This window comes from Echinops telfairi, unplaced genomic scaffold (genome assembly GCF_000313985.2).
Source record: "Echinops telfairi isolate 266 unplaced genomic scaffold, ASM31398v2 ScPeMD7_7424;HRSCAF=8462, whole genome shotgun sequence".
NCBI classification, from domain to species: Eukaryota; Metazoa; Chordata; class Mammalia; order Afrosoricida; family Tenrecidae; genus Echinops; species Echinops telfairi.
Genome location: NW_022111324.1, coordinates 45,085,018 through 45,099,962, shown reverse-complemented (window position 1 = coordinate 45,099,962; position 14,945 = coordinate 45,085,018). Strand labels below are relative to the sequence as shown.

Sequence of the window (14,945 nt, the reverse complement as noted above, 5' to 3'; positions counted from 1 at the left end):
ACATAAACAGGGCAATTCTTAGTGAACCAAATGAACCTAAGTAGCCCTTGGTGAAAATGTTTGCTTGGAAAACACACCCAGGCACACCCTTTCTTTAGAGGCTGTATGAACATTCTTAACAATATTATTTTATATGATATGCAACTCCCAGTCTATGGTTTACTTCTTTTCAGGAGTAGGAGTTTGATGAAAAACAGAAGAATTTCTGGTTGCTTACATGACATACAAGTCCACCCGACTCAGAGCCTGCATTCTTCTCGTTCATCAGGTATTTCTACATCAAATTTCTGTGCACAGCGAGGAAAGCATCAGATTCTAGTCCTGGCCCTTCCTCTGTAAATTATTTCATCTCCAGAAGTTTCCGTTACCTCTGTAAACTGGGGTGCGTTGGGGACTGACACACAGACGGGATGGCCCCTCTATCCCTAAAGTTCCATGCTATGTGATTTATTTCAAAGCTTCTTAGTAGCACGGCTAAGTCAAATGTGGAAGGCTTTGCAGATGTTCAGAAATATATAGCAATACTATTTTTAATAAGTGAAAAAACAAAGTACAGAAGATATATTATTGTGTGGAGAAGAAGGGAAATATGTCTACATACATGCTTGAAAATGCATAAGAAAGACCTTGCTCGAAAGGACACCATAGCGTGCACGTGGCTAACACGGAGTGCAAGAGAATGGAACCGATGGGGACAGTCTCCTTCCCATGGCGTTCTCTATGTAATATGCATGTGCGATCTATTCTGAAATTAATTGGGAAAGGATGTTTAAAAGGAAAAGTTCCTCTGAATGGTTATTTTGCAGCAATACTGATTATAATGCTACTTTACCTTCAGCATGGGGGATACACTGTAAGTCTGTATGTGTAACTACTTGTCATAGTTCCGGTTGCTGTGTGGGGCTACTGCAGCAATCACAAAAGAATCAACTAGTGTTTCCTCCACTCGTCTGAAGGAACGCCCCAAACATTATGTTGCATGAAAGAAGCCAGGCACAAAAAGAGTATATATGGTATGACCCTGTTTACGTGAAGTTCAAGGACAGGCAAGTGACGACTGTCTGGTGACAGGAGGCAGGATTAGCCATTCAGGGTTGGATAGGGCTTACCTCCATTAGCGGCTCTGGACTGGGAAGGGTCACTGTTGGGATGGGATCATGGAAATGTTTTGTCTCTCATCCCATGGGGGCTACACTGGAGTATACACATATATAGAAAACAGCAAGCTGTACGATTAAAATTCATTTACCATATGTTAATGCTTATAAATTATACAGCAACAAACCTAAAACTTTAAAATTCCTATGTAACATAATAACCTATATGAAAAATATGCTAATGGAGCCTGAGTAGCAATAAAAGGAATTACGTATATCTCCACTTAACTTTAAAGAAATGAAGCTTTCTTTTTGTTGAATCATAAAATGATCATTTAGGAAAATCATGATTATCTGTACCACCTAACTAATCTTAGGTCAAAATATCAACGAAACCAAACCCACTGCCCCAGAGTCGGTTCACAGAAAGCAGACCCTCTTTAGCGCTTTGGAGCCTGTGACTCTGATGGAGCGGACAGCCCCTTCGCTCTCCTGTGGCCAAAATAAGACACAGAGTGTTTTGATTTGTTTATTTTTTCAGTTGCCAATTAAATAAAAGGAGACATAGCTGTGATAACAACTTATTTCTTCAGCATTATTTGATAGTAAGACATTTTACAAAGGTAACTTTTCCAAGGTGAAGCTGCCCTTTCAAGGCTGTTTTTAGAAACTAGGTTACTGTATCAGTCACTTGTTTGCACCTCTGATACTTTCACAGTCTTTGAAATGGAAACGGAAGCACACTCTCATTCAATATAAGGCACCCCAGACCCCTGTTGTGGGAGAAAGATACGGCTTCCGGTGCCCATAGAGAGTTGCGTCGTCTCGTAACGAACTGCCGTCTGGAAGCCCACAGGGCAGCTCTGCGCTGCCCTATAGGGCCCCAGTTGACTTCGACGCAGTGGCTGTGCGTCTGTTGTCTTCTCTCCGTCTGAGGCAGCCATCTCTGAGGTTCTGCACGCGGCCTGCATCTAGCATTCTCCAGCGTTGGAAATGGAGCAAATGTTGAAACTTCTAATATAAAGGGTCTTATTTTACAGCTAGATTTATGCATGTTTTCCTAAAATGTTAATATTGGATTTTAGAATGCATTTATATGTCATTATCTTGTTAAACCAAGACATATAGTTAATTATCATCAGCATGGTAATGATGGTTCATTATTACCTTATAACAATAAGGCTTTTCTCTTCCTCAATTGTCTTTGTTCTAACTTAGTAATATTCCCACCTTTTGCCTTTATTCCACCTGCGTTGTGTTTGCTGCTGCTTCTAACCTGCCATAGACTGGGCCAGAGAACTACGATGTGTGCTACATCACAAGCGCTGCACTCGTGTGTTGGCATTCCGGGATAAAGTTATTCTGGAGGTTCTTCCTGGGCTTGGAAAGTGCTTAGGAAGCTAGCTATTCTGAAAACTCGTCTCCAAGAGACGTGCTACACTCTCTGTCGATGTTCAGTTGGCTTTTGTTGTGACTATTGCATACCTAGAGAGGGAGCTATAGTACACCTAGGGGTATTGATTATTTCTTTCACTACCATTGACTCCATGGCTTACTTTCCCCATTTTATTTTACTCAATTATCAGTTTTCACCAATCCACAGTCTGTTAGGGGTTAAGGATGATTAATTTTCACCCAAACGGTAACTCGCGGAGATTAACCCACTGGTTCTATGAGGTTTTGACTTCTCTCTCCCCGTATCGCTGCGGAGGGATGGCGCAGCCTGCGGGGCCCTGTTGAGAAGTGACCGTGACCGGTCCCTGCATGGGCCTGTGTTTTCACAGTGGCGTCAAGCCCTAAGGATGGCTGTTCTGAAATCAGAATGACCAGCTCTGAGTGTATTGATGGATGATTTCATCGTGTGCTTGCCTTCATGCCTTGTTTGAGAGAGACTTCTGGGCATGAACCCTAGGCTGACGACACCTGTTTTCTGTTGGCACAGGATTGATGGAGAAACCAAGCACCATTTACTCTAATTCAGCGGAGTCATTTCTTCCTGGAATTTGCAGAGAATTGATTGGCTCTTCATTAGATTTTCTTGGGCAGAGTTACGATGAAGAAGAAACCACGGCAGACACCCTAACCGCTAACTTACTGAAAATTTACAGTGGCATCGCTGCCATTGCCCAGGCGCACGACCGACAGGACGAGGACAGTCCCGAGAGCTGTGAGTTGCCTCGGGCCTCGATGACGCCTCATGCGTGCGCATGGCACTTGGGTTTGAGTTGTTCCCATAGCGCTCGGGAGGCTTGAACTGGGTTACAGTGTTGTTTTAATGCTGTTCCTGTGTGAGCCCTTTTTATTTGGCGATTGTGCTTCCAACGATTCCCCTGCCCCCTTCACAGTGTTCTCTTCTGATCGCGCCACCCAGTCACGGACTGTCCAGGTGGCGTGCGCCTTCGAGCAGCTGGTGGTGCTGTCCAGACACTGGCTGAGTGTGGCCCCTCCGTGCACACGCACCGCGAGGCTGGGGGGCGAGCTAAGGCAGGAAGTTAAGAAACTCGGAGGCTATTTACAGTTATTTCTGCAGGTATGTTGGTTTGCTTATGGTCCTTTGAAATAGGCATTTGTTCAGTAAAGTATTTATTGATTGCTTCCTGTCCAAAGGCTCCTCGCAGCAGCATCCATGTTATAGAGGGAGGGTTTTCAGAAGTCCTTTCTGTTTTGACGTCCTGAGACTATAACTGACATACGAGACCGAGACTTCCACGGCGTTCTGTGTACTAGACACTGGAGGTTCTTAGTGACTGACAAGTTGCACCTCATGTAATCCTCATGACAACCTTACAAGTGGGTGTTCTAATTCTCGCCATTTTATAGACGGGAAAATGAGGGCAAGAGGAGAGGAAAAGTGAGTACCCACGGTGACACAACTCCTAAGTCGTAGAGTTGGTATTTGAGCTCCCACAAGCAGGCTCGGGCCAGGGGTCTCACCATGATCCCATGGTGACCCTCAGTCAGGGCACTGGGAAGAGAAAATAAAATGACTTGCTCTGCCTCCTCAGGTTTGTGACTCTAGTACACGAGCTAAAACCCCACCCATGAGCACAGCAAGGGGCTGCGGCTCTTCCCAGCGCCCCAGTGAGAGTCACCTGTATCAGATTAGGTTTTTCTGTGAGTAAGAAGCACGACAAGCTTGCTTTGCTCTCACGTGAAGGCTGCAAGCAGGCACGGTTCAGGCTCCTTTTGGGGTCCCCCTCTGCCAGCCTCCTGCTGGTGTCCCCACCTGCATTCTTTTATTGACCCTCCATGCCCAGCGGCGTGCACGGCAGAGCTCCCTTGGCTGACTTGGGAAGGAGGAAAAGGGCTGGGGCCCTCCTTTCCGAGAAGATCTTGGAAATGACCCTGTGGCCCTTCTACTTGCGTATCATTGGTCAACACTGCACCACAGTCTTATCTAGCTGCGAGGATTTGGGGGGAAATTTGGTTTTTATTCCAGGCAGCTGTGTATCAACATGAGAAATCAAGGGCGTGTGACAGGAAGGGGGACCTGACGCTGGAAAATGATAGCCAATCCTCTCCGCCGGGGCCTCTGTAAGAAGTCCTGGAGCGTTCTTTTATTGTCGCCGAGTTTTGTTGTACCAAATACTTCCTGAAATGAGTGGGCTGTTTACTGAGATTTGGAAATCTTTATTTGCCTGTTGAATCGAACGACTCAAGCTGGAATCGAATGTTGATTTTTAATGACCCTCCTCTCTGTCAGGTCTCTCTGGGTCTCCCTAAGACTTGGTTAGGCAGCTCTCTTAGTTTACTCTATAATGAACCTCTACTTCACTCATTAGACCTTCTGATATAGCTGTTGTGTCTAAGGCTGTCCTCTGGGCGGTAAGCCCCGGGGAGGGGCATGAATAATAGCATAGGAGCAACAACAACAACAACAACAGAGCGCCAAAGTCGCCGTCCTCCAGCCAGCTCCAACTCACAGTGGCCCCAGAGGGCAGAATAGCGCCGCCCCTGTGGGTTCCAAGGCTGCACATTTTACGGGAGCAGAAAGCCTCAGTTACTCCCAGAGAGCAGCTGCCAGTCACCTTGTGGTGAGCAGCCCACTGTTCCGCTCGAGCTCCTTCGATCAATAGCATCGCGCCCTGAAATGAAAGAACAGGCCTGGAGAGGGGCTGACCCGGCCACACAGAGGAGGGAGGAGTTGAAGAGTGGTCTGTGGCAGGGTCCCGTGACTGGTTTGCCGAAGGAGCTCACTCTTCTGAGACCCTTTTAGGTGGACTCCCACCTCCCACCTTTTGATCAGCAGCTAAGCACATTAGCCTTCTGCCCCACCCAGAGACCCCGGCCCCACCCAGAGATCCCGGGCAGCACAGAGCCCGTTAAATAAAGCCACTAGCTTGGGGTTTGGAAAACCAAGGGCTTGGACCCAGGGTAAATCAGTTCTCACCTGGAAAAGAAAAATAACAACACCTTGCTGGCAGGGTTGCTGTGAGGATCAGAGGAGTTCATGTTGATTCAAAACAAAACCTATTAGAGTAACTTGTGTGTAGTTTCCATCCAGTCAGAATGCTGTGTAGTTGATTTGGGGTTTTTTACAATGACGTGATAATGTTTTATATGAAGAATCAAGGCTGGAGAGAACAGGCAACCTGGAGGTCAATTTAGTCTTGGGGGAGACGTGCATAGTTAAGCTGGGTTTAGTGATTATACTTTCAGCCGAAGTATGATTTGGCCGTCTTTACAACACAGTGAGAATATTCCAGAAAGCCAGCCAAGAGAAGTATTCTGAAGAGCCTCTCAGTGGCTAGTCGGGAAACGAAGACGAAAAGCTCAAGAGATGTCCACGTGCTTCTTGGGTGGACTCCTGTGCGTTTGTTGAAGCGTTGTGTTTTTGTTTCCGCTCCCTCTTCCTTCTCCACACATAAAACGAGACGCTCTTTATTCTCCATCACTGAAGCCGGTTTTAGGGTAGGAAAAGTTCAAAGCCAAAGTCAGGGGCATACTTGCTTTCTGTTTCCTACTGTGTGCTAGCACCTGTGAGGGAGAGACTCATTCATTCTGCCGCCTTCCATCGAGGTCTCCGAGTTGTGACTGATGCTTTTATGAGGTCAGGTCACTCTGACCGGATGCAGACTCTATTATTTTCAGCTTTTGTTCCTGTCTTTTTGGGGGACCACCCCTTGCATTCTCGTTTATCTGATGTACTGATTCGTTTGTACCATCTAGGGATGTTGTTTGGATATCTCGTCAATGGTAAAAGAAGCTCAGAAGAAAGTGGTTGACATTGTACAGCAGGCTGTCAGATGCGTGGGACAATTAGTGGTTCTGCAAGGGAGCCAGCTGCGTTTCCTGGACAACAATCACAATGAGGCAGTCAGCCTCCAGGTAACTTCACTGCAACTCCCAAAGCCTTCATCTGAGCAAGCAGCAGACACCAGCTGGAATCACGATACTTCTGATAATAGCTGGAATCACGAATCCTGACCCGTTCTTTTTCGTTTTCAAAAATAGCACCTACTTTTAGTTGTTTGGCAATAAGATCTAAAGCCGTTTCCAGTTAAGTTGGTCAGTTGTACCCGATGATCGGGAACCCTCCCTTTAATCAAAGACGTTTTAAAAAAGGGATGGTCGTAATCAGCTCTAGATGCTTTTCTCAGCCAAGCAGCACACGAAGAACTCTGTGATTCTAGAAAGTTAGTATCCGCTGGCTTTAAGTACTCCTGTTATTGCAGACGTATGGCTTTACAAGAATGGTTATGTATAACTCTTCCAGCCATAAGCATTCCTTACAACGTGCGCTCTGTGGGAGATGGAGCCCAGTGCCCCAATGGCTAAGTGTGGAGCTGTGGTTCCAACTCCCCAGCCACCTGGGAGAAAAACTGGGCAGTCAGCTTCTGTAAAGATGACAACCCTGGAAACCCAGTGGGGCATTCTACTCTGCCCTATAGGCTCACTGTTGGTCAGAACCAGCTCAATGGCAGTGGACTGGATTTTCATATGTGAAATACTTGAATGCAGTTTGGCCAGTTTCCTTCCTTATAGACTGTTTGTCTCACCCCTGCAGCTGAAGTTAATGAACTTACCATGTGGTCCTAAAATAGGAGAAACCGTAACTTAATTATTTGAACATTTTAAAAGGATTTGAAATTAGAATTTGCCTATTAATGCCTAACAACTTTCACTAGGAGGGTTTTATGGATGCTGTTTGTGACGGTGTATGCTTAGGAGTGAAGATCCTGTTAGATTCTGGGCTGGAAAAAACAAAAGAACTTCAACACGAACTCTTAAAGCAGTGTCCAGAGAACGAGGTAAGATAAATAAGAGAATGTCCAATATTGTACCAAATAGTTTATCTCGGGCAGTGTGTTAAAAACAGTTTAACTCCCAAGCAGTAATCTAACTGAATTGGTAAAGAAAACCTGTCTGGAGCATCGTGTCTCTTCAAGAAGTATTTGTCTGGCATCACGTCGACAACAGCAACTTGAGTGGTTAGGAGAAATCCGGGGCAGGGGGGTTACGTTGATGGAGGAGGAACCGCTCAGAGAAGGAGGGGAGGGTGGCCGCCGCCGCACAACACTGTCCCTGGATGAGTGTGTTTTCAACAATCACCGCCGTAAACAAAACCCATTAACAACAACAACAAAAGGCATTTTTAACTCTGTGAGTTGGAACTTTCTGCATGTGTCTATTTGATGTTGAATTGCTATTTTTCCTGGAGGATGAGGCTGGCGAGCTCCTGAGGTTGCCCTGCGGGGTTCTGCTGCATGCGGGGCAGTGAGGGTTCAGGCTGCATGAACCCCGAGCCGAGTGGGCTGTGGTGGTGACAGCTGGTGTTAGTCACTGTTGTCCTCTTCTTACCTTGTCTTTGCTTAGGGGACTAGCTGTAACCAATTTCCAATCTTCAATTGAACGTGTTGCCCGGGGGGGTCACACCAGTTATTTCAGACCAAAATCTAGAGGCCAGGACATTGTGAGCGACGCCCACGCTGCCTCCCTGGCTAAGTGACATAAAAGCATGAAACCCGTGCTGGCTTACCGGTGGGCTGGGTCACGCAAAACCTGTGTTTGAAACCTGGCTGGTGCCCCTTGCCTACCGGCCTGTTCTTCACCTGCCACATGTTATAATACCTGGACCATAGCCCCTTCCTCGTCAGCTGTCTGTTTGTTGAATTATTTCTCTGGTCTGCATTGCAGAGTCGGTCACTGCACATAAAATAGCGGTGTATAACTTTGCAAGATATGGGTTATTATGACAATGTGAGTATATTACTATTTCTGTGAGTTTCAGAGCCCTGGAGGGCCTCACAACTATGAGGCCGTGGGTTAGGGTGTTGTTCTCCCGGCTGACTCCCAAGCAGTCTCTGTGGTACAGAGTGGATTTTGTATATCAATGTTGCTGCATTAAACAGTTTTTGCTTCTAGAGCATAAATGTACGTCAAGTGGGAAGAGATAAAAGATCCGATCTTGTAATTGCGTTTGAGAATTTCAGAGACTTCTCCTGCGAGACTTTTGTTGTAATAAATGGTCGTTGAGGCTGTCTCAGCCCATCCCGGTTCTTTAGCTGGGGTCCTGGGGTGGGCGGGGGCGGGGGGGGGGGTGAGCTCTAACCTGAATGCCTTGGGGACCCTACACTTCCTGAGGCTGCTAGCACCAGCAGCTCGAGTATGCGAGATCTTTTTTGTCTTCTTTTTAGGGAAACCTTGGCATTAACATACTTAGTAGTCACTTTAGCCAGGGGTTTTTCCCCTCCTGTCCCCTGACTGCTGGCCTACCTGTGCGTTTATCTCCTCCCAGGAGAGCTCCACCCCGTGACCCCGGAAGGACCCGCAGGGTTCAATTGCTTCCTTCCTTCCCACCTTCCTTGAGCATCTCGCTCCGCCTCTGCAGCCCCACTTTGGAAGCGCAGTGCTCCTGCAGCAGCAGCTGCTCCCGCTGAAGAAACAGCCGGTCTGAAAATGCTAGTCCCGGGGCCCTGAAGTCTTCAGGCCCTTGGCTGACTGGCACGGCTTCTCTCTTCTCTTGGGTGCCTACCTCTCCCGCCTGTGTGGGGGTTTTGTTTGTGTATTTTCTAACATAGAAACATTGGACGGGAGTTGATACTTTCACCAAGACAAGAGCATTGAGTCCCTTCGGTTTCCAGTGGACCCGAGGTGGATTTGGGCTTGATCACTGAACTTTGAGGCAGGGGACAGCTCCCGCAGCCCACCGCTGCATCTCCCACGGGGCCTGGCCCCTGAGCACACTCTGTCCGGCACTGGCTGCAGTGCAGAAGTCCCGAGGAAACTCGTGGGCCCGGAGAGGGAGCTTCATAAGCTGTAAAGGCAGATGCTAGTCGTCTTGGATTTGGAACTGCCTTCTGGCTGGGGTGCACTGTGCCTCAGCTGCAGCTCCGTGCAGGCCCCCACCTTCTGCTCTCATTTATTTCTGTGTCACAGCTACGCGTCATCGTTCATGGTGGGTTGCTAGCTTACAATGTTTGTGTAAGTTAACAATTCTAAGAATCAACAGAGGAAAACCAGAAATATCCAAAGAATAGAAAATAGGTTCAAACATCAAAAACAGAGGTTACAGTTTTAAAACAGGAGTCAGAAAAGCAAAGGAGACTGTGGGTCTTTGTTTTTACCACACCGAGGACATTTAGGGACCATCTGTGCGTAAGGGGGGGCTAAAGACTTCAGACAGAATCTCCTGGGAGAACGGAAGCCAGAGCGTGCGCTAGATGGCAGCACTGAGCAGTAAGGGAATGTAGCCCGGCCTCCCTGGCTCTGAGTCTTAGGAGACAGGACGTGGGACCAAACAGCAGCATATGCAGGTTTTCAGAACCAGATAATAAAATACATGTGACACTCCTGGACTATACTGTTTGTTTAATAGTTACTCTACCTCCTTCCAGGTGAAGTTTAGGACATGTTATTCCCTTCGTGTGTACTCTGTACACGTTTAGAGGCAGTGGGCTGCTTGCTGCAGGTCAGCAGTTCCCACCCACCAGCAGCTCTGCCGGAGGAAGATGAGCGGTGTGGACCCATAAAGATCCCCAGGCTTGGGAGCCCTAAGTAGGATGGCTGCCAGTTGGGATTGACTGCATAGCAGTGGGTTTGGTTTATACGTATGTAAATATGGATTGCAATAACAAACATTGAAGAGCATCCAAATTTAAGTTCAACATGTAGTCTGTCCTGAGCGGAGTACCACTTAGATGACTTGGGCACTGACTAGCTGGGCTTCTAATCCAGCTAGTTGAGCTGCTAACCACAAGGTTCAAACCCACCACTGGCTCCACACGAGTAAGATGAGACTGTCTACTGCTGTAAAGATTTAAAGTCATGGAAGTGCAAAGGGGCAGCGTCTACCCGCTCTTTACAGGGTCACCATCAGTCAGAATCGCCTCGATGGCAGTGGGTTTGGAGCGATTTCATTATAGCCCCAGAGAGAGAATTCTGGTTTCCTGACTGACACACTAGAGCTCTTCCCTAGCAGAGGCCATACAGTGCTAGGATTGTTATATTTCTATGTAATTGTTCACAGAGTAAAATATTTCCATGCACCCTATAGGTTACTACGCAGATGAAAGCTAATGCCATGGGATTGCTTAGATCTCTTGAAAATTTCCTTGCTGGTTGGAAAACGGTAAGAGAAGTCTTGCATTATTTTTAAGTTTGATTTGTTTATTTTATTTCAGTTTCTTTTCTTAGCCCAAGAGACTTCTTTGTGCGGATCCAACTGAAACATGCACAATAACTATTTCCTCTCAGATGTTGTAACTTGAAAGTAAATGGAACGGGTTGTACAGAAATCGATGAATACATTTACTGTTGCTGCTGGTTTGGTAACTGTCAGCTTGTGCTTGGCTAGTCGTTGTGTTAGTCTGGGTAGACTAGAGAAACAAATCCATTGATACTCACGGGTATATAAGAAGGAGGTTTATATACAAGAGCACTTGAATATTGAGAAAACATCCCAGCCGGGTCCAGATCAAGTCCATAATTCCAATACCAATCTACAAAGCCCTCTTCAGACTCACAAAGCACATGCAATAATGCCAAATGCAGGAAGATCACAGGCCAGTGATGGAAAGTCTTTTGGACCCAGTGGCATTGTAAGCATCTCAGCGCTGGCAGGGGTCTCTACGTGGCTTCTCCAGCTCCACAAGTCTGGCTCCATCAGCCCCTCTCCATGTGTCTTCTCCACAGGGATATCTCATAAGGAGTGAGCAGAGAGAGAGAGAGAGACACTCTGGCCTTCAAGGAGGAAATACTGGAGTTCCCAGAATCCTCAGGAGAAGGCTATGCTCACACAGAGATCTCATTGGCTATATCCTGATTGACAGGCTAGCCGCCACCCCTACACTCTTAATGCGCAAATTAACACCAGATTATGTAACTACTACAGTCATTATAGGCTAAAAAATAATTTGTGCTTAATAATCAGCATGCTCAAAAACCTTAAAATGCTGGTGAATTGCACAAATGCCTCTCAGGTCCCAGGAGTGAGAAGCATGTTAGGCCCTCCCCGTGGAGCCCACCCTGACCCCTATAGAGCCTGTCAGGCAGAAGAGGGACGGCCCAACTGGCTTTCCAAAGTATAGTCAGAAACAGATGATCACATCTCTCCTCCAGTGGCTGGTGCCCTCGAACCACTGACGTTGACTTGCTGTTTTCCAGCTGAGCACTTAAGCACTACGCCATCGTAGTGTAGATGGTCAGTGTGTTAAAGAGGAGACTAATTCCCATGAGTCTAATTTTTTATTTAGACAAATGAAGGCCATTATGAAGACGAATCCTTAAGATCAAGTACGTCTGATCCTTTATGATTGTGTCTGTCGCAGGGTTGCTTCATTCTCATGTCACAGGGTGACAGGTAGCGCTTGGAGGCCAAACTAGTTGCAATTTTGAATTTCTTTGGGGAAACTGATGGCGGTGTGTTTGGGTATTGCTTATAGAACTGAAGCGAAGCACTGGTGAGCAAGTTTAAGCCTGTTCTCCTAAAGGAACGGTCCCAGCCTCTTTAGTCACATTAACTAGTCTTCGTGCCATGTGGCCCGCGTGCAAGTTAAATCACACTGAACCTTGTGTACACGCAGAAAGACCCCAGCGCTCAAGCACGAGAAAAGAACCACGGGTGCCAGGAGTGGACGCAGCTGGCTACGTTTGCTTCAGAATTCTTGAAGTTACAACGGTGCTCCCAGCAAACTGTTCAGTTAACTATTTCTGCACTGAGAGGTACAGACTTGCAGTGGATCAGCAGTCAGTCATAGTTTATATTTTAAGGACTCTGGGTACTCTTCTTCTTCACTTTTGGTCAAAGTCATTCATTAAAGCCCAGCTGTTGCCCTGGCATTGATGTTAATTCCCAGGAGAGGGAGTGGAATACTCCTATTCCTCACTGATGTAATTAGGCTCCAAACCTAACTGTGGGTTATGTTACATAATCATTTGTCGTATAAAAACTGGAGGTTGGGCACAGGAAGTCAGAATCGTCATGTAACTGTCCAGTGACATTATTACATAACCGCCAAACCTCTGGAAAGCCTGGCGGAGCTAACCCTAACCATCACAGCAGTGCTGCGCGTGCCTCGCTCCTCACTGTATGCTACTGCCAAGCATACGCCGTGCATTTTCAAACTAGTCAGGGAGGAGAGTTTTTACTGTCCATATGTCCACACGGAATGTCGGGTCATGAGACAGTCGTAGGAGAGGAGCAGGGATAGCCGAATTCCATGTGGATTCTGTAAGTCTGCCCAAACAGATCTGGAGCAACCACTTACTGACCTAGCAGACAGGCACTTTCACGGAACAGTCTTCAGTTGTCTGTGATTGTCCTGATACGATCACTTAGACTTAAAAGGGAGCTGGGATGATTTTATAGTGAGAAGCACCTGGTAAAAACGGAAAGGGTGAATTAACTCTCTCCTCCCCATCTTGCATAGGTTCCCACAGGGATGGTCATCTTCTCAAGAATTGTGTTGAAAGTATTTGCAACTTGACCGACAAGTTTCAGGATTACTTCAGCATGCCCCCCACTTCAGCCAACAGGGAGCTAGCATCTCTCGCCAAGTCACTTCTGTTATGTTTTGAATCAGAAGAAAGACCGGCGTTGTCGAAACCCTGGAAAACTTGCCATCAAAATGCCAGAGAACATCAGCAGTCTAAACCTAGGCACACAGGTGCTCCAAAGCGGCTCTGTGAGCTCCCCGGCTCGTCCCCAGCCCCGGCCTCGGAGGAGCACACGTCTAGGAGGAGTCAGTGGGTGTGAACACCGGTGAGCAGGCGCTGAAGGGCCAACTGTGGGAAAGAAAGAACACGGGAGAGGCAGGAGCGTATAGGAAACCAGAAAGCAGTGCCAGTCTTTCCAGGAAGGCAGTATGTTTCGGTGGCCAAACACGGGGCATCGGCCCTGTCAGTGTGTGGACTCCTGATGTGAAAATGCCCGTGCGCACACCCATGTCCCTCAGCGGGTGACTTCAGAAGGAAGGGTCACGCAAGTGCAACTCTGGCGACAGCGGAGACCAGGACTCTGAGAACCCAGGGAAGGGCCATCGGCTCGCTTTCATCACCTGGAATCGCACATGCTCATCCTCAGTGTTGACGTGTTAGCGCTGATTGCTTTATTAGCGGTTTGTAAATAGTTAAGTGACTGTCCCCTGAGTAGAAACCTGATCCATCGTTTCTTCTGTGCCCGGTCTTCTCTGCAGCTCACTCGATGAGACCGATGGTGGGATCGCAATACAAGTTTAACGGAGGCAGCCTTGCTCGCATTGCTGAATTGAAAGCTTTTCTTAAATGGTCGCCTGGTTGTCTTTTTGGAGAGTGTCTCTAAGGGCGTGGCTTTGTGTTTCTTTCCGGATGACACGTGGCTACCAACATGTGATTGCTGGTCGGCCTAGTAGTCACGCTACTCCACGTTCCACAATGAAGGGCCTGTGACTGTCATTTTAAACCAATTGAATACTGCCTGTACCACACCTGCGAGTACACTCAGGAGCCTCGAGGCTAGACTTTGATAATGCGTGCTCTGTTAATGTCGTCATGGAAGCATTTGAAAGATAAACTTGATATTCAAGATCTTTATTGTATTTCACAGTTTAATAATTTTTAAGAAAGTAAGACTTTTTAAAATGATCCCTATCTACAATCAAGTAGTAAAGATAATATGATGATGTTTGGGGGGCTTTCCCATTAGGCAATGATTTGACAGAGTCCTGCAGTGGTCCTGCTTGGTGGCACTGCCCCTTCTCCTCAGTCACCGTAGATGCCGTTTGCATGTGCAGTCTGGCCGCTGTTCTGTGGCTGAGTTGGGTGGTTTCTTCCGGAAGCAGAGACGGTGTCAGCAGATAGTGCTCATGAGGGTCAGGACAGAGCTGCGGGAACTACGCGGTGCTTTTAGGTGCGTGAACACGGAGCAGATCAGCGCGTTTGCTCTCGTGGAGTTTTCCCCCTCTTATTTTTGGCATTTGAACTTGTGTTCCTTCCGAAACTCTCTCTTTCTCAATCATCAGTGCTCTGCTGAGCGGCACCTTTGCTATCAGGTTTTATGAAATGCAGATGTAGATAATGATGTTTTCTGAGGGTTGGCCTTCTTCCAAGAACTTCCCAAAGTATCAGTGTGGTAGTTTTTGCCTTAAAGTTCAGCATATTGAAACCTGTTTTCTCCTTATTAAACTCATGGCTTTGCTGGTCAAAAACTTTTGAGAGTCTTTGTGAATTTTGTGTGTGTGTATCTATATATATTTATACTGTTTACGGATTTTGTTATACTGTCTTTAAATGAATGGTGAAAAGTACATTTGCTATGAGAATCATGCATCTTAATAATTTTATAAAATGAACACCTTTAATAAATGTAATAAGCTTCAGAATTGTGTCTTGGTCTAAAGTTTTATTTTCATAGGTTTTCTTCATTTCCTT

At 46.8% G+C, this 14,945-nt stretch overlaps 1 protein-coding gene across 1 annotated transcript in view; it reads left to right on the top strand.

Moving 5' to 3' along the window:
* Positions 1-14,723, top strand: part of KIF14 (kinesin family member 14) — a 65,713-nt gene extending 50,990 nt beyond the window's left edge. Inside the window, exons 22-29 of the mRNA XM_004699787.2 lie at positions 174-268; positions 3,040-3,264; positions 3,443-3,627; positions 6,267-6,425; positions 7,226-7,348; positions 10,594-10,668; positions 12,122-12,260; positions 12,968-14,723. Of these exons, the coding sequence (XP_004699844.1) occupies positions 174-268; positions 3,040-3,264; positions 3,443-3,627; positions 6,267-6,425; positions 7,226-7,348; positions 10,594-10,668; positions 12,122-12,260; positions 12,968-13,293 (1,327 nt within the window). The 3' untranslated portion in view covers positions 13,294-14,723. The remainder of the gene's footprint in view (positions 1-173; positions 269-3,039; positions 3,265-3,442; positions 3,628-6,266; positions 6,426-7,225; positions 7,349-10,593; positions 10,669-12,121; positions 12,261-12,967) is intronic.
* The last annotated feature ends 222 nt before the right edge of the window (positions 14,724-14,945 follow it).